Genomic DNA, 25312 nt, shown 5'->3' with positions numbered 1-25312 from the left:
GACACACACACACACAGGGATGGATGGATGGATGGACACACACACACACAGGAATGGATGGATGGATGGACACACACACACACAGGGATGGACGGACACACAGGGACGGACACACACACAGGGATGGACAGGCATGTCTCACCCTCGGCTTATACACGAGTCAATAAGTTTGCCAGTTTTTTTGGGGGTAAATTGGGGGCCTCGGCTTATATTCGGGTCGGCCTATACTCGAGTATATACGGTATTTATTTATTTTTTTCTATTATCTTCTGCACTCCCTTACCTGTCAATTTATCTCTCACGCACAGTTAGGAACATTGTTCATTCATTATACACTTATTTTTCTTCTAGTATTTCACTTATCACATTAATCCTGTAATTTTTCATGCACTGTCAATATTAGGTTCACCCACACACACATATCCCTTCTCAGGCACTTTAGAAACCATATCTGGGTAAGGTCTTCTCCTTTCTTTTTGTTTTTTTTGTTTTTTTAAAGCACCTCACATAGGCATTTAGATACTCAGGGTTGTATCTATGTACATAGATTATGAGTATGATGATAATAATTTCATGCCATATATACACCCTGTGTTCATATATCAAAAAATATATGTTCTTAATTCTATTTATGTTGGGATTCTACTGCAGGTGTGACCTACCACACTATCCGGTTACCCATATCTGCACCCACTTCCTATATTTATGGGGGGTGTGGTATCCGTGTGACCTCTCGCGAGCCACGCCATTGGTTCTCTGACGCTACCCTCTTTCCCCTTGGCATCCTGGCGGTAGATATGGACCGGGTAACATTCCAGACGTGTGAAGGATATTGAGGCACCATCCTATGGGGGAACTCCATCAAAAGTATTCATTTTATCTCTTTGGAAGTACACCATTGGGTAAATTATACTAACAATATGAGGTATTCCCAATACAAATAACACCTGATATATTTATTCAGTGTAATTTTGTTTTATCAACAGACCACCATTTCTCTGAAGAAGACCCCCCAGGGGGTTGAAACGCGTTAGGACTATATATATTTTTACTGTTATTATATTATACAGTGTAACTTATAGCTGTGTCTTTTAGGCCGCGTACACACGGGCGGACTGTTCGCCCAACTAAGTTCGTCAAACAATCCGACAAACAGTCCGTTCAAAATTAGCATGAACGGACTTGACCACACACGATGAACGAACAGTCCACTGAAAACGTGCGTGATGACGTGTACAGCACGTACGACGGGACTAGAAAAACGACGTCCTATACACTGCAATGCAACCTTCAGCCGTGTAAACCCTTTCTGAGCATGCGCGATACTTAGTCCGTCCAACTTGCCTACACACGAGCGGACTGTCCGCTGAAACCAAGTTTGGACGGACAAAACCAAGTTTGGACGGACTGTCTTACGGAAATTCCGTAAGACTTTGTTCGTCAGACTGTCCGCTGAAACAGTCCGCTGAAGCCCACACACGAGCGGACTGTCCGCTGAAACACTGTTCAGCGGACTAAGTTGGGCGAACAGTCCGCCCGTGTGTACGCGGCCTTAGTGTGCGTCCATCAATACCATTGTACTCTGTATATAAGAGTTCGTTTTTAATTGTTCAGGTGGAGCTCATGTTTTTTACCAAACATTAAAATACTTTTCATATTACTTTAACATGCATCTATTACTGTTTTTTGCTGCTGTGGGGGAACTTGTTCTACTCTGAACATTTTTGGTTTTGGGTGATGCCACCAGTGGCTAAGGCCCAATTTTTCAGCCCCTGTTTAACAGGGGCATGTAATTACAATTTTTGATGCAATGCTTTGCAGCAGGGCTCATTCCTGCACTCCAACTAAAGTATCTGGGAGAGGTTGCAGTGTCGTGGCACCAGCACAAGTGCCTAAGGCCCAATTTTTCAGCCCCTGTTTAACAGGGGCATGTAATTACAATTCTTAATATAATATTTCACAGCAGGGCCCATTCCTGCGCCCACCGAGAGTAACTGAGGACTTCTAGTGTTGTGGCTCCAGCACCACCACAACCACCAAAGGCCAAATTTTTCTACCACTGTTCAACAATGGCATGTAATTACAATTCTTGATATAATCGTTCACAGCAGGGCGCTCCAGCGCCCACCAAGAGTCACTTTGAGGGCTTACAGTGTTGTGGCAACACCAACACCTTAGGCCTACATTTCTGCAGAGCATATAACATCCAACTTACAAACGTCTTCTACTTGCAAACGGAAGGAGACAACAGGAAGTGAGATGAAAAAATGACGGACGGCCAAAAAAATTATACAGGGGTGATAACCCTTCCCCATGTTTTCCTAAAAGCTTAAAAATAGATTTTTTGACTGGAGCTACACTTTAAAAATGTACCAGTTCAAAATTACAAACAGATTCTACTTAACAAAACAAACCTAGACATACACAGTCCCTGTCTTGTTTGCACCGCCTGTATACTGCTGTTCTGAGTATATAGGGCCCACGCCTTTCCTTTTTTTTTAATTGGGTACAGGGTTCCCCTTAATATCCGTACAAGACCCAAAGGGGCTGGTAATGGGCGGGGGGGGCTACCCGCGCCATTTTTCTCAATGATTTTCATCCGTATTGCTGGAAACAGATATTACATTAAAACCGCAAGCAGTTTTAAAATTACTTTTTTCTGTTAAATGTCATTTTGTGCAGGGACTGTTCTAAACACGGGAAACACATGCCACTTCACAGGCATACTACAGACACCCCCAGGCATGATATTTAAAGGAAATATTTTTTCACTTTAATCGTCATTAAAATAAGTGCTCCCGAAAAAACGGCCGTTGTAAAAAAATATTTTGCCATTGATCCATGTCCCCTGGGGCAGGAGCCGGGTCCCCAAACCATTTTTAGGCCAATTTCTTGCATATTAGCCATTAACACTAGCTATTTAGTGACTGGCTGTGCAAAATGACAGCCAGTCACTAAATGTAAACAAAAGGTGTGTGTAACTCCTGTTGCTGAGTTCTCCTCTTCACACACCGATCCAGTGTGAGGAGGAGATCAGCTAACAGTGAGTTACCACTACTGTACCCCAGTGATTGCCTTACTGTTCCCAGATTGCCCCCCCAAATAAAGAGTACCTGTCCCCAGAGTACCCGCCACCGGAGTACCCGCCACCGTAGTACCCGCCACTGTAGTACCCGCCACCGGAGTACCCGCCACCGGAGTACCCGCCACCTGCCAGAGTACTACCAGAGTACCTGCCACCTACCAGAGTACCTGCCACCAGAGTACCTGCCACCAGAGTACCCGCCACCTGCCAGAGTACTACCAGAGTACCTGCCACCAGAGTACCTGCCACCTACCAGAGTACCCGCCACCTACCAGAGTACCCGACACCTGCGAGAGTACTACCAGAGTACCCGCCACCAGAGTACTGCCAAAGTACCTGCCACCAGAGTACCCGCCACCTCACCACCTGCCAACAGAGTACCAGCCACCTCACCCCCGGCCACCAGAGTACCTGCCAAAGTACCACCAGAGTACCCGCCACCTTACCACCTGCCACCAGAGTACCTGCCACCAAAGTACCTACAGCCACTATGTCCAGAAAGGTGTACACCCCAGAAGAGGCATACCTAATACTCAGCCTGACCGTTGAGAGCAACGGGGAGCTCTCATCGCTCAGTTCTGGTTCCGATTCTGTTTCGGAATATGAGCCCCCTGAAGGCAGCACATTGGGATCTGAATTGGAGGAGGAAGCAGTCCGTCCTAAAATAAGACGGTCTGAGCACCAGACAGCTACCAGCAGTGTCAACAGCGGTAGACCCCAGGAGGAGAGGCCCAGTACAAGCACTGCTAGACCCCAGGAGGAAAGGCCCAGTGCACGCCAAAGAATTAGGGCCAAAACCCAGCTTCCAGAAGGCCTGGCAAACCCATTGTGGCTGCCTTCTACCACAGGGTCAGCCACAATCCCCCCTTTTATAGCACAGCCAGGTGTGCAGGTCAACACTGCAGGTTTTTCCGAAATTGATATTTATTTATTTATTTTTCCCCGACGAATTGGTTCAAGGCATCGTGGACCAAACCAACCTTTTTGCCCAACAATTCATTGCAGCCAACCCCAGCTCAAGCTATGCCCGCCCATTTGAATGGCGACCCCTAACAGCGGCAGAGTTTAAATTGTTTTTAGGCCTAACGCTCAACATGGGGCATACAAAAAAAAGGAAACGCATAAGTATTGGTCGACCAAACCCATCCATCATATGGCAATTTTCTCCTCATTCATGTCCAGGTCCCGATACAAACTTATAATGCGCTTCCTGCATTTTAGTGACAACACACAGTGCCCCCCCCCCCCCCCCCGAAATCACCCAAACTTTGACAAACTGTATAAAATTCGCCACCTAATTAATTTTTTTTTCCAATAAGTTTTCAGAACTTTATGTCCCTGACAAAAATATATGTGTGGACGAATCCCTGGTGCATTTCACAGGCCGGCTGGGAATCAAGCAGTATATCCCCAGTAAGGGAGCGAGGTATGGCTTGAAGCTGAACAAGCTCTGCGAAAACGCCACCGGTTATGTGTACTCACTCCGCGTGTACGAAGGCAAAGATTCCCAGCTCCAGCCCCCTGAGTGTCCATCCTACATGGGAATAAGTGGAAAAATAGTTTGGGAGTTGCCATTCCCACTCCTCCAAAAGGGTTATCATATTTATATGGATAACTATTACACTAGTCTGCCCCTTCTCCGCCACCTGTACCTAAAAAAAAACGTTGGCCTGTGGTACAACAAGGAAAAACCGAAAGGGCTTCCCACAGCGTCTTCTCACCACATCCATTCAAAGGGGGGAATCGGCAAGCCTGAGGAATGAGGAAGTGTTAGCTGTGAAGTGGAGGGATAGGAAAGATGTGTACATGATATCCACCATCCACGATGACACCACTGTGGAACTTCACAGAAGATGCGGTCCCGTTCGCAAACCTTCCTGAATCAGCGAGAATAATAAATTCATGGGGAGGGGGGTGGATTTAAATGACCAGATGTTGCAGCCCTATCTTTCAACAAGAAAATCCCTTTTTGGTACAAAAAAAAAAAAAAAAATCGCAATTGACTTTTTTCATTTGGCCCTTTTAAATTATTTTATAATCTACCAAAAGTCAACAGAAACACCCACCACCTTCATAAAGTATATTGAAGACATTGTCACTTCCCTGATCTACCAACAAGATTCCCCCCCTGAAAGCATTCGCTCAGATTCTGGCAGCAGACTACATGAGCGTCATTTTCCAGACAGCATTCCACCATCAGGATCCGGAAGACGACGCCCAAAAAAATGTCGGGTGTGCACCAAAAGAGGAATTAGGAAAGACACTAGCTTCCATTGTCCCGACTGTCCCTCCCAACCTGGCCTTTGCATCGGACAATGCTTCAGACGATATCACACTCTGGAAAACTATTAGCCCCTATTTCTAATACTGCCATTTCCCCATTTTCAATTTCCGTCCTGAATATTTTCCTGCTTCAATCAACCGTATCATTGTCTTCCATGTGAACTGACCCTGGCCTGTTTCTCGACTATGCCTCTGCCTACCGTCTGCATTGTTTATCCGCCATGTTTCTGCCTTTCAAGTGAACTGACCCTGGACTGTATCGACTATGCCTCTGCCTACCGTCTATTTCTGCCTTTTACCTGCACTGACCTCAGCCTGTTGACCATGTTTTTGCCTGCCCCTTGGATTGATCTTTTACTCCAGAATAGTGTTCGGAGTTCAGAAAACCAGTTTTGTTTTTTTGTGTTCCCAGAACAGGGTCTGGTTGTCCGGAGGCTTCAAAGCAATTTGGGTGGGAGAAGCCTCTACCCCTGTCCCCATTCTTTCCTCACCTATGCCCTAAGCTTGATGGTCCTGCCTGCTCCCTGGACAAATACTCTGGCTGTGCTGACCATACCTCTGACTGCTGCATGTACTATGGACAGGATTCCTGCCTGCTGCATGGACGTTCCTTTGATCCTTTTGCTTCTGTTGACCACATCCCTGCCTGCTATCTGGACCAATGCATTGGCTGTGCTGACAACATCTCTACCTGACTATTCCTGCCTGCTGCCTGATTTGCTGTCGCTGTCCATGTTCCTGCCTGCTGCCTGGACCGATGCTCTCCTCTGTGGACCACTGCACTACTAAACCGCAGGTAATCTTTTCTTTACCCTTTGCTCAGTAGAATGTATTTTGGTTTGTAATTGGTATGTACAGTACATGCTATGTGTTAGAAATATGAAGGGCCTTCAACAATGTGATAGGTTAGCAGGAATTTATGTGTGTAATTTATGTCCCTAGAACACCTGACGGTGCTACTTGGATGTTGGGCCTCTGTATGTGGCCAGGCTGTGTAAAAGTCTCACACATGTGGTATCGCCATACTCGGGAGGAGTAGCAGAATGCATTTTGGGGTGTCAGTTTTGCTATGTATATGCTATGTGTTATAAATATCTTATAAATGGACAACTTTATGTAAAAAACCAGCTCGCCGATGGTCCTGAAAACCCTGACCGTCTTTGAGCCGCCTTTTCCGAGGTAGGCCTCTCACATGTGCCTCCGCCCCCCCGATCACACGTTCTTGCGTCCTATAATATTTCAAATTCCATATCAGACCAGCCAGGAAGCTCCGGCGCCTGTAAATCCAATTTATTGCAGAACTCCACTAATTCTTTCGGAAACCTCAGCCTTGCTGATCTCCCTTCTTTGAAGCCTATCAGACATTCTGGCAACCCCCAGTTATATCTTATCTTCTGCTTTCTCATCTCCTCTAGTAGTGGTTTCAACATGCGCCTTCTTGCCAGTGTCTCCGGTGCCAGATCCATAAACACTTGAAGCTCTGTTCCCTCATATTGTACTGAGGCCTTTCCTCTTAGTTTTGTCCAGATATCTGCTTTATCCTCATAGAATCTAAATCTGACTATTATGTCACGTGGTCAATCAGGCTCCGTGGTTCTAGGTTTTCCAACCCAGTGCACTCACTCTCTTGGGTAATTCTTCATCCCCTTTATCCAAATCCTCTCCTCTTACCTCTGGGACTGATTGAATTCTCAGATTCTGTCTTCTGCTTCGATTTTCTTGGTCTTCTAATCTATAGAGTATTCTCCTCTGGTTTTGTTGTGATAATTTGACTGGCTCCTTTAATTTACGTACCTCCTGAGCCTGTCTATCAATTCTTTCCTCCACCACCTCCACTCTTGTTAGAAGGTGCCCTAGATCTACTCTTAGCAAATTAATAACCGCTTTAATGGCATTTTCTAGTCGCAGGAGCATTTCCGTCATCTCTCCTTTTGTGGGTATTTTATCCTCTGTCCTTTGTTCATCTGCCTTACTTATTTCTAACTCACTTTCAGTTGTTAGGTCTTTTCTAGACTGATCGGGTGTCTCCTCTGGTTTTTTTATCTGTTCCTTTTTTCTTGTCCATTTTGGGATGGTGTTGTTTTACCCCTTCCGGGTTTTTTGGACTTGCACCTTGAGTCATATACTGTTTAATTGTACTGTCAGTTGTTTTATCCTTCGGGGTTTTGGGGGCACCCCCCTTTGTTACCTTACTCATAGTGTTTTCCTTTACCCTTCTTATTTGTTTCCCCAGTTTTCTTTTCTTGTCGTTCTTATTTCCTAATGGGAAACCTTCCTTTTTCTGTCCTACGATTCCTTCACATTAACAAGGTTTACAGGTTCTGCAGCCTCTTGTAGTGTACCCTGCTCCCCTGCCCCTAATCTGCTGCTTACTCCAAACTGCGACTCCCCTCTATAGGTCATTACTGAAGAGATCCTGCTTTTAAATCAATGTCAGTTACTCACAGGCTATAGGATTCAGTCCTATACTTATCTGGCCCTCCACTAGTGAGTATGATTTTCACACCGGTGGAGACGGCCCAGGATGTTAGAGGATGTTCGACCCCTCTAATATTCTCATCTACCAAGTCCTGTATATAACTTACTGGTCCAATATGACCGATTCTATGATTATGCGACTCAGTTAATAGCTTGCCTCGCAGAACTTTACAGTCAGTCAGTTACCCTCAATTATTCTCTTGAATAGTAACAGTAAGCGTATTTAATCAAAGGAACTGGTGATCAGAGTTTACTCATGCACAGACTCTGCTACAAAAGAGTATACTCCTCTAATACCTGTTTAGAAGTTCCCGTGTATCTTAAACGTTTGGCGCTGCAACCGAACTGGCCGTATTTAGCACACTGCAACTGGTGGTACGGTCGGCTTCCTCGATTGGCTATCCTGAATAATTCAGACAGTTACCCTATTCTTTTTTTCGTTTTCCTCCTTATACTATCCTTACTAAAAAAAGGGGGTGCAAAAAAATAAAAAGGAAGGAAAAATATCATGGAAGTCCATTCACATATTCAGCCCCAGTTATAAGGTATATTCCAAGGCATATAGAACGTGTAATCGCACATCACCTTTCACTCCTGTTTTTTCACCTGCTTAGTTATAGCTTTATTTGTACGAATTATCCAATTATCTTTTGTATGTTGAAGGTCCCATTCCTTAGCGCATTCCACTCTTTAATAGGTAGAGGAAAGGATGCTTACCAGCTGCTAAAGTTTATCAAGGTATGCCATAACTTCTGTGCTATATGCAATACAGAGTACCTCAGAGTTCTGCTCTTCTATGTAGTCCTGGATTTCAGCTCCTACAGGTCTCTCCACATTCTTTCATCTCCATTCAGCTGGGTATCCTCCACGAACAGCAGAGATCCCTCTATCGGGGGTACACAGGCTACATAGGCTGGTTACCGGCATATACCGAGGCAGGGGGGGGTGGGGGCGGGAGGTGACGCCACCGGTTCCCAATTACCTTACCACTGGTCTCACTCCGGCGGATTCCTCCTTAGATCGCAGCATACGGGCTCCTGGGGTGCGCGGAGTTCAGGGCTGGCTCAGGATCTGGAGTCTCTCACTCTCTGGCAATGTCAGCTTCCCGCAGCCACGCTCCCGCTCTGGCAAACACATGCAAGCCCCTCCCACCATGCTGGACATCACGTCCTCACGTCATGACGGGATCCATGCTCTCGGGATGGTTGTCTGACTTACCAGCTCTGCTGATTTTATCATCCAATCATGTGCAAGCTAAAATGCTGTTTCTTTTTTCCTTGCATGTCCCCCTCGGATCTACAGTGACTTTACTATACTTGCAGTGCAAAGTGGATTTTCTTTTAGTAAATAACTCCCACTGTGTCCATTGCAGCCATGCTGTCCTCCTGCTCTTCCCTGTCCTCAGGACTGCAGCTGGGAGCCGAACGGAAAATCACAGTATCACTCCGCCAGCCGGGACTAATAGAATAGTGGGGTGGCATGATGTACATGCGCCCCCCGAAAATAAAGAAATAGACCCTCTGCTGCACTCCCCTCCTGGGCCCCTGTGTTGACCTGATGGGTCCCAGGAAAATCATATACCTCCCCTGTAAGCAAGTAGAAGCAGGGGAAGAGTTTAGAAAACTTTTTTTTTTTTTAATGCAGTAAAGAACTGTATTGATGTCCGAGACCAAATGTGTAGCTGATAGGGGCGGGCTCGGTACAATAGGGCTGGTTGTACTGCCCTATCAGCGACGCTGCACTAATGAATAACAAACAAATCAATATTGAGCAACGTAAAATGACAAACAGAAAGAGAAAACATACCTGGTTTGCACTGAGTCTCGCATTTTTCCTTCGTAGCAAAATTGTTATCGTTTCCGCCACAATTGCCATACATGAAAGACTTGCAAGTGCGCGTGTTCTTATCATAGTAATAACGCTCTACGTGTGCCTTATCTGGATCGGGATTTAGAAGCTGGTCACAGTCTAGAAATGGAAAGAAACAACACCTAAATATCAAATAGCAATGGAAGAGATAATTGGTGATAAAGACGACTGCTGGAACCTTACTGAAAAGTTTCATGGAGGATGGAAGACTCTTGTCTCGCAGTCTTCTTTGGTAAGAAAATTGTTTTCATTTTTACTTGACAACCCTCATAGCTAAATATCTGGGAAATACCCGTCTCTTTATCATAGTAATATCATTCTACATACGCCTTACATGGACTGATTTTTGGAGGCAAGTCACAGACAATGGAAAAAGAGATAAAGAGTGGAATCCATGAGTCTGTCCTGTGATATGAACTCAATTTTATATGCAAATGAATGTTCACCACTGATAATGCTCTCTTGTTCCAGGTAACATCTGGGAACAGAAGCCGGTCAAAGAAAGACCTGGCATGTCTCTCTTTGAGCTTCCAACACATAGACAGTAACAGAACCAGTGTTCATTTTGTCAACTAAAATATTTTCGTCTATTAAATTTATTTTATTTTAGTCAACTAAAATATGACTAAAACTAAAATGCAGATGACTAAAATACAACTAAAACTAAAATGGCATTTTAGTCATAAGACTATGACTAAAACTAAATCGAAAACTGACAGCAAAACGAAATGGCCATTTCTAAATCGGCAACACAATTCCATCCAGAGCTATATAATAATGGCATCAGAACAAAAAAAAAATTATTTGTGTACACCCAAAAAGCTACCTCCTCAAGTTTATTAAGCATATACAAATGTATATATAAAAACAGCACAGGATCAGAACACAAAAAAATCCCAGTCCTAACACAACCGGCCTCCCCCTTCAAAACTACAAACCCCCCTCCCAACCCACTAATTCCCCTAAAGCAACTCACTGGGACCTCCCCGAAGGAGCTGACACTCCTGCTTTTATGCCGTCTCCTCTACCTCTTTTTAGACGCTAAAAGGAGCGCCTGGTCAAAAAGCAGGACATCTCATCTTCCAGGTTGGTTTATTCAAGCTAACTGTTATTAGCACATATTACACCAAGTCCATGTTTTTTCTGGATGCAGGGGCAATTGACCGCTCCAGTTTTGATTTTTATGGGCATATCTTAACAGCATTTGATTTTGATATAATTTCCTTATGCAATTTACAGTGATATCAGTTCAGTATTAGTGGTGGTTGTCTTTTGCTCCACTAATTTGAGTCCTCGCAGTGAAGTACTGTAAGGTCGGTTCCTTTTTTGGCTCGGTTGCTTGATGGACTTGGGAGATACATGCCCCCAGGATCTAAGAGTACCTTTGATCAAGTCATTCCCTTCAGACATATGCTTAATGTGAATTGGTTACCATGTAAGTAAATCAGTCCATGTTTATCACGTCATGTCAATGTACTGCATAGTCTGTTTAGATGAAATATTATGGATTATTACTACTTTTTATTAATGTATCATTTCCTTGTATATTCTCTCTTGTAGAAAATGTATACCCATCTGAATTAATAACAAAAACCTCTGAAGAAGGACCTTCCTTAACCGCTTCTCGATCGCCTCATGCCGATATACGTCGGCAGAAGGGCACGTACAGGCAAAATCACGTACCTGTACATTGCCCTTTAAGAGGTGGCGGGGGCACCTGGGAGCGTCCGGTCGTGGATCCCGTGGACTTGATCGCTGTGGGGATCACGGAGAGGAGGAATGGGGAGATGCTAAAGTAAACAAGCATCTCCCTGTTCTGCCTAACAACAGTGACACTGATCTCTGCTCCCTGTGATTGGAGCAGAGATCAGTGATCTGTAAAACACAGCCATGTCCCCCTCTGTTAGCAACACGCCCCAGGACACACTTAATCTACACTGCCACCTAGTGGTTAACCCATTCACTGCCAGTGTCATTTACACAGGAATCAGTGCATTTGTATAGCACTGATTGCTCTATAAATGACAATGGTCCCAAAAATGTCATAAAAAATAAAAAAATTTATATATATATATATATATATATATATACACACACACATACATACACACACACACACACACACACACACATATATATATATATATTTATATTAATAAAAATGCCATAAAACTATCCCCTATTTTGTAAAGGCTATAACTTTTGCGCAAGCCAATCAATAATCGCTTATTGCTATTTTTTTTTACCAATAATTTGTAGAAGAATACGTATTGGCCTAAACTGAGGAAAAAAAATATTTTATATATTTGTGGGGGATATTTATTATAGCAAAAAGTAAAAAATGCATTTTTTTCAAAATTGTCGCTCTTTTTGTTTATAGCGCAAAAAATAAAAACCGCAGGGGTTATCAAATACCACCAAAGGAAAGCTCTATTGGTGGGAAAAAAAGGATGTCAATTTTGTTTGGGAGCCACATCGCATTACTGCGCAATTGTCAGTTAAAGCGACGCCGAATACAAAAAGTGCTCTGGTCAGAAAGGGGGTAAATTCTTCCAGGGCTGAAGTGGTTAAGGTGTTATATACACTGTGTTGATCGGATTCGTCACTAGTCCTTCCTGCACCAGGATAGTGACCAGTCTATACAATTGTATTATTCAGGGTATTCAATATGGCTTTTATGCTTCACATGCTTTGTTCTTACATGTATATCATTGTCAATTTGTAATAAAATGTATACCTTTTTACCTCTTGGTTTGGTGTGTCTATTAACGACCCTAAGGGGTCTCTCACTGTACCTTTGGTACCAGGTGTTTTTTCTACTTTCTCATTATTTGGGTCAGACAGACCAAACTTTTTCACACACAGTCCCATCTCTCTCCCTATTCTGAGGAGCTGACACTATGCAACATGTAGATCCATATAGGAGCAGAACCCCTCACCCCCTGATGTACTGAACCCTGTATTGCCTCTATTGCCTGCCTAATTGACTTTGTTCACTTGATGGAGTTATTAGAGGCTTTTGGTGTTCTGTGATACGTGACTACCTTCTTTATCACAGCCTGCTGCCCTGCATCTGCGATGTGTTTTATTGGACACATTCTGTTTTACTACAAGGGATGCTAGCGGTCGGAACCCTTTGCTGGGGATATCCAACAACCGCATTACCCACACAGGACATCTGCGAGGATTTCCACTGCACCTGTCTGCTGAATGAATTAGCTGTAAAGCCTTCTGGCTATCTTCATCAAGGACCACGGACTACATGAACATCTCATAAGAGCCGCTGGTAGAATACAGGACAGTGAGAACCCCACACACAGAGAGATCATTCATATCGGTAGTATTCATGAGGTAACCAGAGTCCATGGGACAGTGTTTTATTACTGGCCAGATCGGATATCTACTGTGCTTCCAGATTTGTTATAGCTCATGTCCTTTGAAGTCATGTGCAAGTGGTGACTTAAGCATAGATGTTACTGCCTTATTTATATTCTAAGTAAGAGGAGCAAGCATGGGATAGATCTGTCATCCCCTTATGTGGTGTTCAATTATACACACACCTTTACCAGATTGCTGGACATTACCTCTCAGCACCACCCACCTTTGTGATCAGGTACTACAGGCACTTATCTTTACCTGAGATTCAGGATTGGAAATGGACTTATTGTGTTTGATTATATGACTAATCAGCGGGACTCTAATTTATCCATGAGATTTTGTATTCATAACCCGGGTTTACCTGTTTGATAGATTGCACTGCCTTTGTCCATAGCGGTCTTAAAGGTGTAGTGCTCTCCATTCAGGTTCCTGTGTGGATGATTGAGTCCTCACTGTACAATACACACCATTTTTGCAGGTATAGTCACCAGGGGATTTTGTATCATTGCGAGGGGTCAGCGGTGCAGCCGCACAGTGTCAGCTCCTTGGGGGAGGTCCCGACAAGTTGGTCTATAGGTTTAGGGGGTAGGGGAACTAGGGAGTTGGGGGGGGGGTCATAGTTTTGAAAGGGGAGGGTGGGTTGTGTTAGGACTGTTTTGACACTCTTTTGGACATTTTTGTGTTCTGATCCTGTGCCGTTTTTATATATATTTTTTCTATGCTTAATAAACTTGAGGAGGTAGCCTTTTGGGTGTACACAATTTTAGTTTTTTTGTTCAGATGCTAATATGCTGTGTTAACACACCCTGCCCGTATTCTGGGCGGCACCACCCAGTAATTACTACATAAGGTTCCCAGAGTTTTTCGCTCTCTCTTTATTATGCTATATAATAATGGCACAATAAAGTTAAAACACTTCAGATTTACCCCCTTCCTGACCAGGCCATTATTTTCGATACTGCACTGCGTTGCTTTAACTGACAATTGCACAGATGTGCGACGCTGTACCCAAATAAAATTGATGTCCCTTTTCCCCACAAATAGACCTTTTTTGGGGGGTATTTGATAACCCTTTTTTTTTTTTGGCGTTATAAACAAAAAAAGCCAACAATTTTGAAAAAGAAAACAATACTTTTTGATTTCTGCTATAATACATATCCAATAAAAAATTTAAATAAACTAATTTCTTCATCAATTTAAGCCAATATGTATTGTGCTACATGTTTTTGGTAAAAAAAAATCCAATAAGCGTATATTGATGGGTTTGCGCAAAAGTTATAGTGTTTACAAAACTATGGGATAGATTTATGGAATTTTTATTTGATTGTTTTTACTAGTAATAATGGTGATCAGCATTTTTAGCAGGACTGTGAGATTGCGGCGGATAAATCTGACAGTAAGGGGGTCATTTACTATAGCGCCGTGCACTAATTAGCTCTAATTACCATGAATTAGTGAATTAGCGCTAAAACAGTATTCACTATAGCGCTGGTGCAAAAAATTCCCTGTCTCTTTACAACTAGGTGCCAGTACAACTGAGCATGCTCAGAAGGCAAACTACTCTCATTTTAACTCCCATGGCTTTTTTTTACCAAGAGTTATAGTAAATACCACAATGAGCACTGGGTTAAAAAGCGTTTTTTAGGAGTGAAAATGAGAGTTATGTAGCCCAATGCAAGTTTCAGCCATTGATTCTAATGGTACAATTGTAACTTCCCCAAATAAATACTTTTCATGTTGAAATGAAATGTATCTTTCTCGCAAAGAAATTGTCTTTGCAGTAATGTTGCTTCTTTTTCATCTATTTTGTTTTTAAGAATGCCAGAATGTGTTTTCATGTTTTTTTTTTTAAATATATTGTTCTCTGTCACTTTCACTTGACACTTCTCTTCTCACTTCTCTTCTCTTCTGTCACTTCACTTGTTGCTGTCCATCTCACAAAAATCTTTACCCAAACTCACACAGGTGTCTTTACAAACCACATGATACCATATACACAAACAATACAATTGATAATGCAAATTTAAAATGAGTCTCAATTTTGGGTGTTTAATATTTCCAAATAATCATAATTTGAGCCCAAAAAATGTGATATGTGTACCAACATCAGAAATCCAAATGTAATTCCCAAAAAATAGAGGATAACATCATTATTCTACACTCACACACCAAGAACCACCAAAGATCACATAAAAAAATCAAGAAGAATAACTCTTGAGTAATGTAATTCCACCACCTCTATGTCCAAAGAAATGCAGTATGTGTATTTATGTGTAGGAGGTTTCCACATGTGGCAGCTCCATGGCTTGCAGGTCAGAACTTCTGCTTAGCATCCCTGAGGGTCTGGGTTTGAATCCAAAACATTCCACTTCATGTAGAGAAGTTGTCTCATCTCCCTATGTTTTTTAACATAACTTCTGACGCAGGTCCTAAAATTATAAATGATGTCTAAATGTAGTATTTATGTGTAGGAGGGTTCCACCACCATTGTAAATCTTTCCAGATACACTATCTAGCCAAAAGTATTGGGACACCTGCCTTTACACACACATGAACTTTAATGGAAGCCCAGTCTTAGCCTGTAGGGTAAAATTTGCTTTGGCCCACCCTTTGCAGCTAGAACAGCTTCTGGGAAGGTTATTCACAAGGTTTAGTGTGTCTATGGGAATGTTTGACCATCCTTCCACAAGCGTATTTGTGAGGCCAGGCACTGATGTTGGATGAGAAGGCCTGGATCACAGTCTCTGCTCTAATTCAGCCAAAAGGTGTGCTATTGGGTTATGATTAGGACTCTGTGCAGGACAGTCAAGTTCCTCCACCCCAAACTCCCTCATCCATTTCTTTATGAACCTTGCTTTGTGCACTGGTGCGCAGTCATGTTGGAATAGGAAGGGCCCATCCCCAAACTGTTCCCACAAAGTTGGGAGCATGAAAATGTCCAAAATATCTTGGTATGCTTACACCTTAAGTGTTCCCTTCACTGTAACTAGATGCCAAAAACAACCCCTGAAAAACAACCCCACATCATAATCCCCCCTCCACCAAATGATTTGGAACAGAGCACAAAGCAAGGTCCATAAAGACATGGATGAGCTTCGGGGTGGAAGAAATTGATTGGCCTGCAGAGAGTCCTGACCTCAACACAACAGAACACCTTGGGGATGAATTAGAGTGGAGACTATGAGCCAGGCCTTCTCATCCAACATCAGTGCCTGACCTCACAAATGTACTGTGGTCAAAAACTCCCATAGACATACTCCTAAACCTTGTGGACAGCCTTCCCAGAAGAGTTGAAGCTGTTATAGCTGCAAAGGGTGTGCCAAATCAATATTGAACCATAAGGCCCCATACACACTATTAGATTTTCTGCATATTTTTGTCTTCATATTTGCCAAAAACATGTAGTGCGAGGGCCTGCCTGATTGCAAACAAATTGAAACTCTTATGCCTCGTACACATGATCGGACTTTCCGCCAAAAAAAACGTGGGATTTTGTCCGAAGGGCGTTGGCTCCAACTTGTCTTGCATACACAAGGTCACACAAATGTTGGCCAACAATTATGAACGTGGTGACGTACTAGACATACTACGTGTTTTTTCAGCTCTTTATCGCCACCCTTTGGGCTCCTTCTGTTAATTTCGTGTTAGTAGAAGTTTGGCGAGTGTTGATTTGTGCTTTTCTTTTAGCGCTTTCCATTTCGTGCTTTTCAGTTTGTTTCTGAATGGCCGTTCATCAACCAGACATGTTGCGGAAAAGGAGGAGATAACGTGTTATTTATTATTGGCCATGGAGTTATTGCTTTGACATTTTTTTTTTTTTTTTTGGTTGAATAATGATTTGATTTGGTATATTTTCTATATTTTTGGATGCATAGAATGCACTTTTTGGTTAAATTCTGTTGGCAGATAGCATGTCTAATTTTTTTTTTTTTTTTTAATGCACAATAATAAAATTGTGTAGAATAATACTTGGCTATGTGTTTTACTTCAAATTACAGTTGGGAGTAGACAGTTACATTTTAAAAAATACAATGTAAAATTAACAAGGGGCACCAACATAGTTGTATCTTTGTTCTTAAATACTACGGGATAATGGTGTTGTGGTAACTTTCACAAATAAAAAAAATAATAATAATAATATTATTCTTGATATCACTAGAAAAAAAAAAGCCTTTGAAAATTCGTTTGCAATAACTCCATCAGTATCAGCTTCAAAAGCAGCTTCATTATTATCCCATTAAAGAAGAAGAGAATTGTGCTCTGCATTTCGAGATTTCATAATTTGCCATGTTACAAATGTTAATTCTCCATTACGAACGCTAGTTTACAAGACCGACCAATTCTGCTTCCGAGCAGAGCCATGGAGCGTGTTTGTACTTTGGACTTTTGTCCGACGGACTTGTGTACACACGATCAGAAATTCCAACAACACACATTTGTTGGTGGAAAATTTGAAAATATGCTAGCCAACATTTGTTGGCGGAAAGTTCGACGACAATTGTCCGATGGAGCATACACACGGTCAGATTGTACGCCAACAGCCTAACATCCAACATTTCCCGTTGGAAAGTCTGATCGTATGTATGGGCCTTTAAGGTTTGTCCTCATATTATATGGTTTTGGTAAATCTGAAGACAAAAATCAGCAGAAAATCGAATAGTGTGTATGGGGTCTAAGACTGGGATGCCATTACAGTTCATGTGCATTTAAAGGCAGGGGTCCCAATACTTACAATATATTTCATATTTCTTGTGACACTGAGCATGGCTATGGACTTAGGGCTGCTTCACACCACAGAGATGCAGGTTACATGTGTGAGGCTGCCCACTTGCTAAGTGGGTAGAAATTCCATCTAGCAACACTGGGGTTGCTTGTTCAAATCCCCAACCGGCTAATGCTTGTGTTGAAGCTTATATGTTCTCCCTGTGTGGGTTTCCCTTTAGATTGGAAGCTCATTGCAGCCAGGGACTGATGTTAATGTTTGTTAGCACTAATCATGCCCAGGGACTTGGACATTTAAAATTGTAGGGTTTACACTGCACAGGTACATATGCTTGGAAAAACGTTGCTTTGATCTTTGGCCTGTAGTTGGAGATTTGATGCACATAGCCAAGTTAACACAGTTGCAAATAGTATTATGTGTTCCTGCTCATCAGGTGCAATCACTTTTTTTTTAAATTAATTTCTCTTTATTTATTTTTCATTTCATCATATCAAAATCCAAATACTTTTCAAACAAAAATACATATAATAAAAAGCATAATACAATGGAATTTTCTAACCAACGGATCCATCTCCTTATCTCCCCCTCCCCCCCTCCCCAATCGCCCACCCCCTCTCCAATCAGTCACCACCACAATCTCTATGACCATCATTATTTCAAATCTCAGTTATTAAAAGGCGTTATCGCCTATCTATCTTTATCCTGGTCTAGTATTACTAGTCAAGTGGATGCTCCATTTCCTTCCACCAAGGGGCCCATATTTTCTCAAACCCTTTAAGATTTCCCCTACGTATATATACAGTCCTTTCCTTCCACACCAGGTCATTAATGACTTGGGTCCATTCACTCGAAAGAGGTGCTCCCGCCGCCTGCCATTTCTGTGCTATCAGTTTCCATGCTTGAAACAGGCACCGTATAACTGCAGTTGTTGTATTCCACCCTTCCCCCGGGACTCTTCTATAACCCAATATACAAGTTCCTGGGTCCAGGTTCATCTTAGTCCCAAAAATCCTGTTTATGATTTCAACTATTTCTTCCCAGTACCGGAACAGCTTTGGGCATCTCCACATCATGTGTATGAGGTCTCCAAAGCCCCTACATCTAGGGCAGTTAGCATCCATCCTCTTTCCAAATGTGAGCAACTTCTTGGGGGTGAAGTAGGCTCGATTTATCAACATCAAGTGCGATATTTTTTGTGATGGGGAAACCCGAAATCAGTGGTCCTAACTCCAATATTCTCCTCCACTGTTCCTCTGTGATTACTCCTATATCCTCCTCCCATTTCTCCGTTTGCTAAACCAGGTTGAGTTCCTTTTTGGAGCCTTTGCATAATAATTCGTACATGGTGGATATAAACCCCCTGGACTTATCTATCTTGTGTATCTTCTGTGATAGAGATGTCTTATCCAGCTCTGGTATCTGGAAACCAAACTGTGCTTCCAAAGCGTGCCGAAGCTGTAAATATCGGAAAAATGTCTGCTGTGGTATGTTATATTCTCTTCTTAAATCCGTGAATGATTTCAGAATTCCACCCTCATATAATTGACCCAGTCTTATTATCCCCTTCTCCTCCCATGTGTTAATTTTTCTTATTAATAATACCTCCTGCAAGTTCTTATTGTCCCATAGGGGCATATATTCTGACCATTCCATACACCCCGTCAATTTTTTCGCGATTATCCATATTTTACTCATCATTACTATTGTAGGGTCCTTACGCTTAAAAGAGCTTGCCTCTAATGCTGCTGTTTAGGTTACCCACCTCCTCCTGATCACCATCCACCATATGTTGCAACTGTGCTGCTAGGTAATAGTTCCTAGGGCAAGGTACCGCCATTCCCCCTCTGTCTGTTGGTAACTGCAGCGCATGGAGCCGGATTCTCGCCTGTCCCTTTTTCCAAATCAACTCCCGAAAGAGGGTTTCAAATTTTCGAAACCACCTCTTGCATATCCAAACTGGTGCATTATGTAAGGCGTATAACAATTGTGGTAACCATATCATCTTAATCAGGCTACATCGGCCTGCCACCGACAAAGGGAGCCGACTCCAGACATCGCAGCTCCGCTTAAATGTACTCAATAACGGAACTATATTTTTATCCACATACTGGCTGACATATGTTGTTAAATATATACCTAGGTATTTCAATGCCCCTACCACCTCCATTTGTGGTATCCCCAATGCAGTCATGGCACCAGGGCTATCAACTTGGAGCAGCTCTGATTTCCCCCAGTTTATTAACAAACCTGTGAATCCTCCAAAGTTTTCTACCAGTTTGATTACCTTCTCAAGGGATTGGCCAGTATCTCCCAGGAAGAGGAGAACATCATCCACGTATAAAGTGATTCTCTCCTCCCTGCCCCCTTCCCTTTGGAACCCAGCTATCTCAGAGTGTGACCTAACAGCAATCGCCAACGGGTCCATCGCCATAGCAAAGAGCAGCGGGGAGAGTGGGCATCCCTGCCGTGTACCTCTACTCATTTCTATTTTTTCAGACTGATCCCTATTAATTCTTATTTTTGCACTAGGTGCACTGTACATCATTTTAATCCACCCGATGAATATAGGTCCGAATCCACACCCCTCTAGGACACGCCATATATACCTCCATTCTAGGCTATCAAAGGCCTTGGTCATGTCCAGAGACAGAATGGCTCTCGAGCCCCCATTCACCGCTGGTGTTCGTATATTCAAAAATGCCCTTCTTATGTTCATACTAGTTGATCTTCCCGTTATAAATCCTGTCTGATCAGGGTGTATGAGCCTATTAATAATTTTGTTTAGCCTATTTGAGAGTACCTTAGCCAATATTTTAATGTCAGAGCATAAAAGCGATATTGGCCTGTACGACGCTACATCCCGGGGGTCCTTCCCTTCTTTAGGTATCACGATAATAATCGTAATAATAATCAATCACTTTAGACATACATGAAGAGACAGATCGAAAGATACTGGTGGGCGTGCACTTCTATTGGGCGTGTGTCAGTGTGCTAACAATACAACCTACCTTATATAAAGGATGGGGGTTGGGGGGTGTGTGCTGGTTTGGCCTGAGAAGAGGTCAGGTTTTTTTTTGCTGTGATTGGGGTGGGGGTGTGTAAAGAAGTGATATTGTGCATAATGACAAATGCCCAACTAGGGCTTTTTGTTTTCTGAAAATCGGATGCATTTTGGGCATCAAAGGTGGATTAATGTGGTCTGTGTATTGTTCCTGTCTGACCATGCATTCATGGTTTGTTAGCATCTGCTGACTTTCTACTCTTTGATCTCATTGCTTAATCATGTACACAGAAATGTAGCTTCCAGCAGAACATGGTCACCGATGTATGTCTGTTAAATGTGGGGTGGTCGTGGGTGTTATAGTTTGAATATGTGCCTTTTTTAATATTATGTTGGAATGCTTTGTAATGCTTTTATAATCTTGCAGATGAAAATGTGACGTGGGTGAGTAGTTGTACTATGAAATGTGTTGCCAGTTATACACTGAAAAGTAAAGCTGTGCTCACGCTGAGGCTCCATGCACACTGAAGCTGATAAACTGCAGTTTATTGGCGTTTGGGCGTTTTTTGTAAAAGCCCATAAACTCCACTCTATGCACACATGGACGTTTTTCAGCTTTAATGAGCAGTGGAGTTTATGGGCTTTTTTCTGAACGCCAGAAATTCGCGTTCAAAGTGCCGTTTTTCAGCGGCAAAAAACGACAAACGCTCATTAACGCTCATTAACGCTCATTAACGCTCATTAACGCTCGTTCATTAGTGTTCGGCATTCTATTTTTCAATGCATTGTGGGATTTTTGGAGTGTCCTCTGTGTATTTTTATAAAAAACGCCCATTAACGCTAACGCTGTAAAACGCTCATTAACGCTCATTAACGCTAGTATAAAACACTGTTAAAAGCAGGTTTTTCAACCAGCGTTTTCTGCCAGCAATCTGGCGTCCAGAAATAGCTTTTTTGAGCTTCAGTGTGCATGGAGCCTAAGTTTTAGACAAATTTTAGATTGCAAGCTCCTACGCTGTTTTTTTTTTTGTTTTTTTTTATAAAAGCCAGCAGCTACAAATACTGCAGCTGCTGACTTTTAAAATAATGACACTTACCCACCCAGCGCGCCCGCGATGTCGGCACCCGAAGCCGATCTCTCAATCGTCTCTCAGGTGCTGCCGCCATCTTGGGTATGGGAATCAGGAAATGGAGCCTTTCGGCTTCATTTCCCGGTTCCCTACTGCGCATGCGCGAGTCGCGCTGCGCAATAAGGATGGTCCCCGCTGTCTCTGGGATCCATGTGTTTCCCAGCAGGCAGTGGGGGACCTTCAGAAAGGGGCGTAGATTCTGCGGAAAGGGGTGTACCTTCTGCAGAATCTACGACGGAAGTGGGTGCAGATACCTGTACTGTACAGGTACCTGCACCCCCCTCCCCCCTGAAAGGTGGCAATTGTGGCACCGGAGGGGGGGAGGGTTCCAATGAGCGGAAGGTCCACTTTAGGGTGGACCTCCGCTTTAAAACCATATATCCTGTAGAATATTTTGTTATGTCAGTAAATGGTACATAATTGTGTTTCTGCTGGAAAGCTAAAAGTACATTATTGAGCTTGTTTGTTCTCTTTTCTCTTTCTTCTTTTTAATTAGTTCTGGGGGGGGGGGTGGTTTTGGGGAAGTGCAATATCTTACTTATACACATAGAAAGATATAATTGTGCACCAAAAAGCCTAATTTTTTCAGCACACCTACAAGTAAATGATAAAGGTGTTTAGATGGAGTCTTTATATATAACAGCTGTGGAGAATTGCAGGTAATGAATTCAGCTTGTGGATAGGCAGTGTGTATGCATCAGCCCTGGTTCACATTGGTGCGATTTGGCATGCAATTCGACATGTCAAATTGGCGGCAATTGCCGGAAATGGCATTGATTTCCAAAAGTAGTTTCTGTACTACTTTTGGTGACTTTGGGGTGCGATTTTCATTGACATCTGTGCAGGAACCCCACAGATGTCTCTGATATTCCCCCCGCAGTCGGGACTGACATGCTGGAATTAAATTGCGTGAGTTCAGCTGCAATCCCAGGGACACCATTTCTTATCAAACTCCCTTAAGTTTGCCTGCAAATATCATTATATATAGAAATACAGATTTGCATATCTGCAAAAAAATGTAAATAAAAAATTCTAATTGTGGTTGCAATCAAATATTCGCAACTGCTATTAAAAGCGCATGGTCTCACCTTCTGACCCGGAAATGGGTCATTGTAATCACCCGGAAGTTCCTGTGCTGGTCAAGATCTCCCTCTAGGTCAGGGATATGCAATTTGCGGACCTCCAGCTGTTGCAGAACTACAAGTCCCATGATGCATTGCAAGACTCTGACAGCCACAAGCATGGCACCCAGAGGCATGATGGGACTTGTAGTTTTGCAACAGCTGGAGGTCCGCTAATTGCATATCCCTGCTCTAGGTGGACATGGCCAGGTCCCTCTTTAGCAAAGAGGAGGTGCTGCTGATTTGCCGGGCAAGTGTAGGATCTGTACTTGTGCTTACTCAATGTGGGGGTGGATGTGGTAGTTAGATTTGGTGTGGGTGGGATTCATTGATTTGTTTGGCATCACCACACATTTGCTTCCGTCCCATGTGCACACTTCCTGCATTTGTTCTGCTGATGTAAATCAGTAAGGATTATGCAAATATAAATTAGAGCTCCTTTCTATTAAAATATATATATGATTTGTTTCACACTTGGATGACTTTTCCAGCAAATTTGGACCTCAGAGTTGCACGACAAGTTGTACCCCATGATTCTCAATGATAACCATTCATATCTGTGCTGCTTCAAGTTGCAACAATTTCAAAATAGTCCTGTACTACTTTGGTGTGTTTTTTTATGTGGCTTGAGGTAAATAGGGCCCAATATTACACAGGCATTCCCAGACGTTGGGGCCAAGTTGCAGCAACAAAGTGGCAGCAAAATAGTGTGACTTTCAGAATAAATATAGTACTCCCACGTAGTGGTGGCTGGTGCTCAAAGTTTTTTGGGGGGGGGGGGGGGCGCAAACAAACTGAAAAATACTGAACCCCCCGTCAAATGCAGCCACTTGTGCCCCCTCAAATGCAGTCACTTGATGGGAGTAGTATGGGGGAGGGGATCCTGTGTAATGATGGTGGTAGTATGGGGGAGGGGGTCCTGTGTAATGGTGGTAGTATGGGGGATGGGGTCCTGTGTAATGATGGGGGTGGTATGGAGGATGGGGTCCTGTGTAATGATGGGGGTGGTATGGGGGAGGGGGTCCTGTGTAATGATAATGGTAGAATGGGGAGGGGTCCTGTGTAAAACAATGGGGGTAGTATGGGGGAGGGGGTCCTGTGTAATGATGAAGGTAGTATGAGAGAGGGGGTCCTGTGTAATGATGAAGGTAGTATGGGGGAGGGAGTCCTGTGTAATGATGGGGTAGTATGAGGGTGGGGATCCTGTGTAATGATGGGGGTAGTTTGGGGGTGGGGATTCTGTGTAATGATGGGAGTAGTATGGGGGAGGGGATCCTGTGTAATGATGGGGTAGTATGGGGTCCTGTGTAATTATGGGGGTGGGGGTCCTGTTTAATGATGAAGGTAGTATGGGGGTGGAGGTCCTGTGTAATGATGGGGTAGTATGGGGGAGGGGGTCCTGTGTAATGATGGGGGTAGTATGGGGGAGGAGTCCTGTGTAATGATGGGGGTAGTATGGGGGAGGGGGTCCTGTGTAATGATGGGGTAGTATGGGGGAGGGGGTCCTGTGTAATGATGGGGGTAGTATGGGGGAGGAGTCCTGTGTAATGATGGGGGTAGTATGGGGGAGGAGTCCTGTGTAATGATGGGGTAGTATGGAGTTCCTGTGCAATTATGGGGGAGGGTTCCTGTGTAATGATGAAGGTAGTATGGAGGAGGAGTCCTGTGTAATGATGAGGTAGTATGGGGGAGGGGGTCCTGTGTAATTATGGGGGTAGGGGTCCTGTGTAATGATGGGGGTAGGGGTCCTGTGTAATGATGGGGGAAGGGGTCCTGTGTAATGATGGGGGTAGTATGGGGGAAGGGGTCCTGTGTAATGATGGGGGTAGTATGGGGGAAGGGGTCCTGTGTAATGATGGGGGTACTGTGGGGGAGGGGGTCCTGTGTAATGATGGGGGTAGTGTGGGGGAGGGGGTCCTGTGTAATGATGGGGGTACTGTGGGGGAGGGGGTCCTGTGTAATGATGGGGGTAGTATGGGGGAGGGGGTCCTGTGTAATGATGGGGGTACTGTGGGGGAGGGGGTCCTGTGTAATGATGGGGGTAGTGTGGGGGAGGGGGTCCTGTGTAATGATGGGGGTAGTGTGGGGGAGGGGGTCCTGTGTAATGATGGTGTAGTATGGAGGAAGGGGTCCTGTGTAATGCGAGAACAAAAAAATTGCATGGGGACCCCAATAATTTTGTTTGTCGAGGGTCAAACCAATATTTAAGACGGCCCTGGCTCTCATGATGTCTGAAAAGCCAGC

At 43.5% G+C, this 25312-nt stretch overlaps 1 protein-coding gene across 2 annotated transcripts in view; it reads right to left on the bottom strand.

Moving 5' to 3' along the window:
* Positions 1 to 25312, bottom strand: part of LOC143995990 (carboxypeptidase inhibitor SmCI-like) — a 90828-nt gene that overhangs the window by 24213 nt on the left and 41303 nt on the right. For both annotated transcript variants that reach the window (XM_077490780.1, XM_077490781.1), the window contains one exon: positions 9653 to 9814. In XM_077490780.1, the coding sequence (XP_077346906.1) occupies positions 9653 to 9814 (162 nt within the window). The remainder of the gene's footprint in view (positions 1 to 9652; positions 9815 to 25312) is intronic.

Source organism: Lithobates pipiens, unplaced genomic scaffold, assembly GCF_037356315.1.
Source record: "Lithobates pipiens isolate NorthernLeopardFrog02 unplaced genomic scaffold, aLitPip1_a1.2 Scaffold_19, whole genome shotgun sequence".
Lineage (NCBI taxonomy): Eukaryota > Metazoa > Chordata > Amphibia > Anura > Ranidae > Lithobates > Lithobates pipiens.
This window is presented reverse-complemented; position numbering and strand designations above follow the sequence as displayed.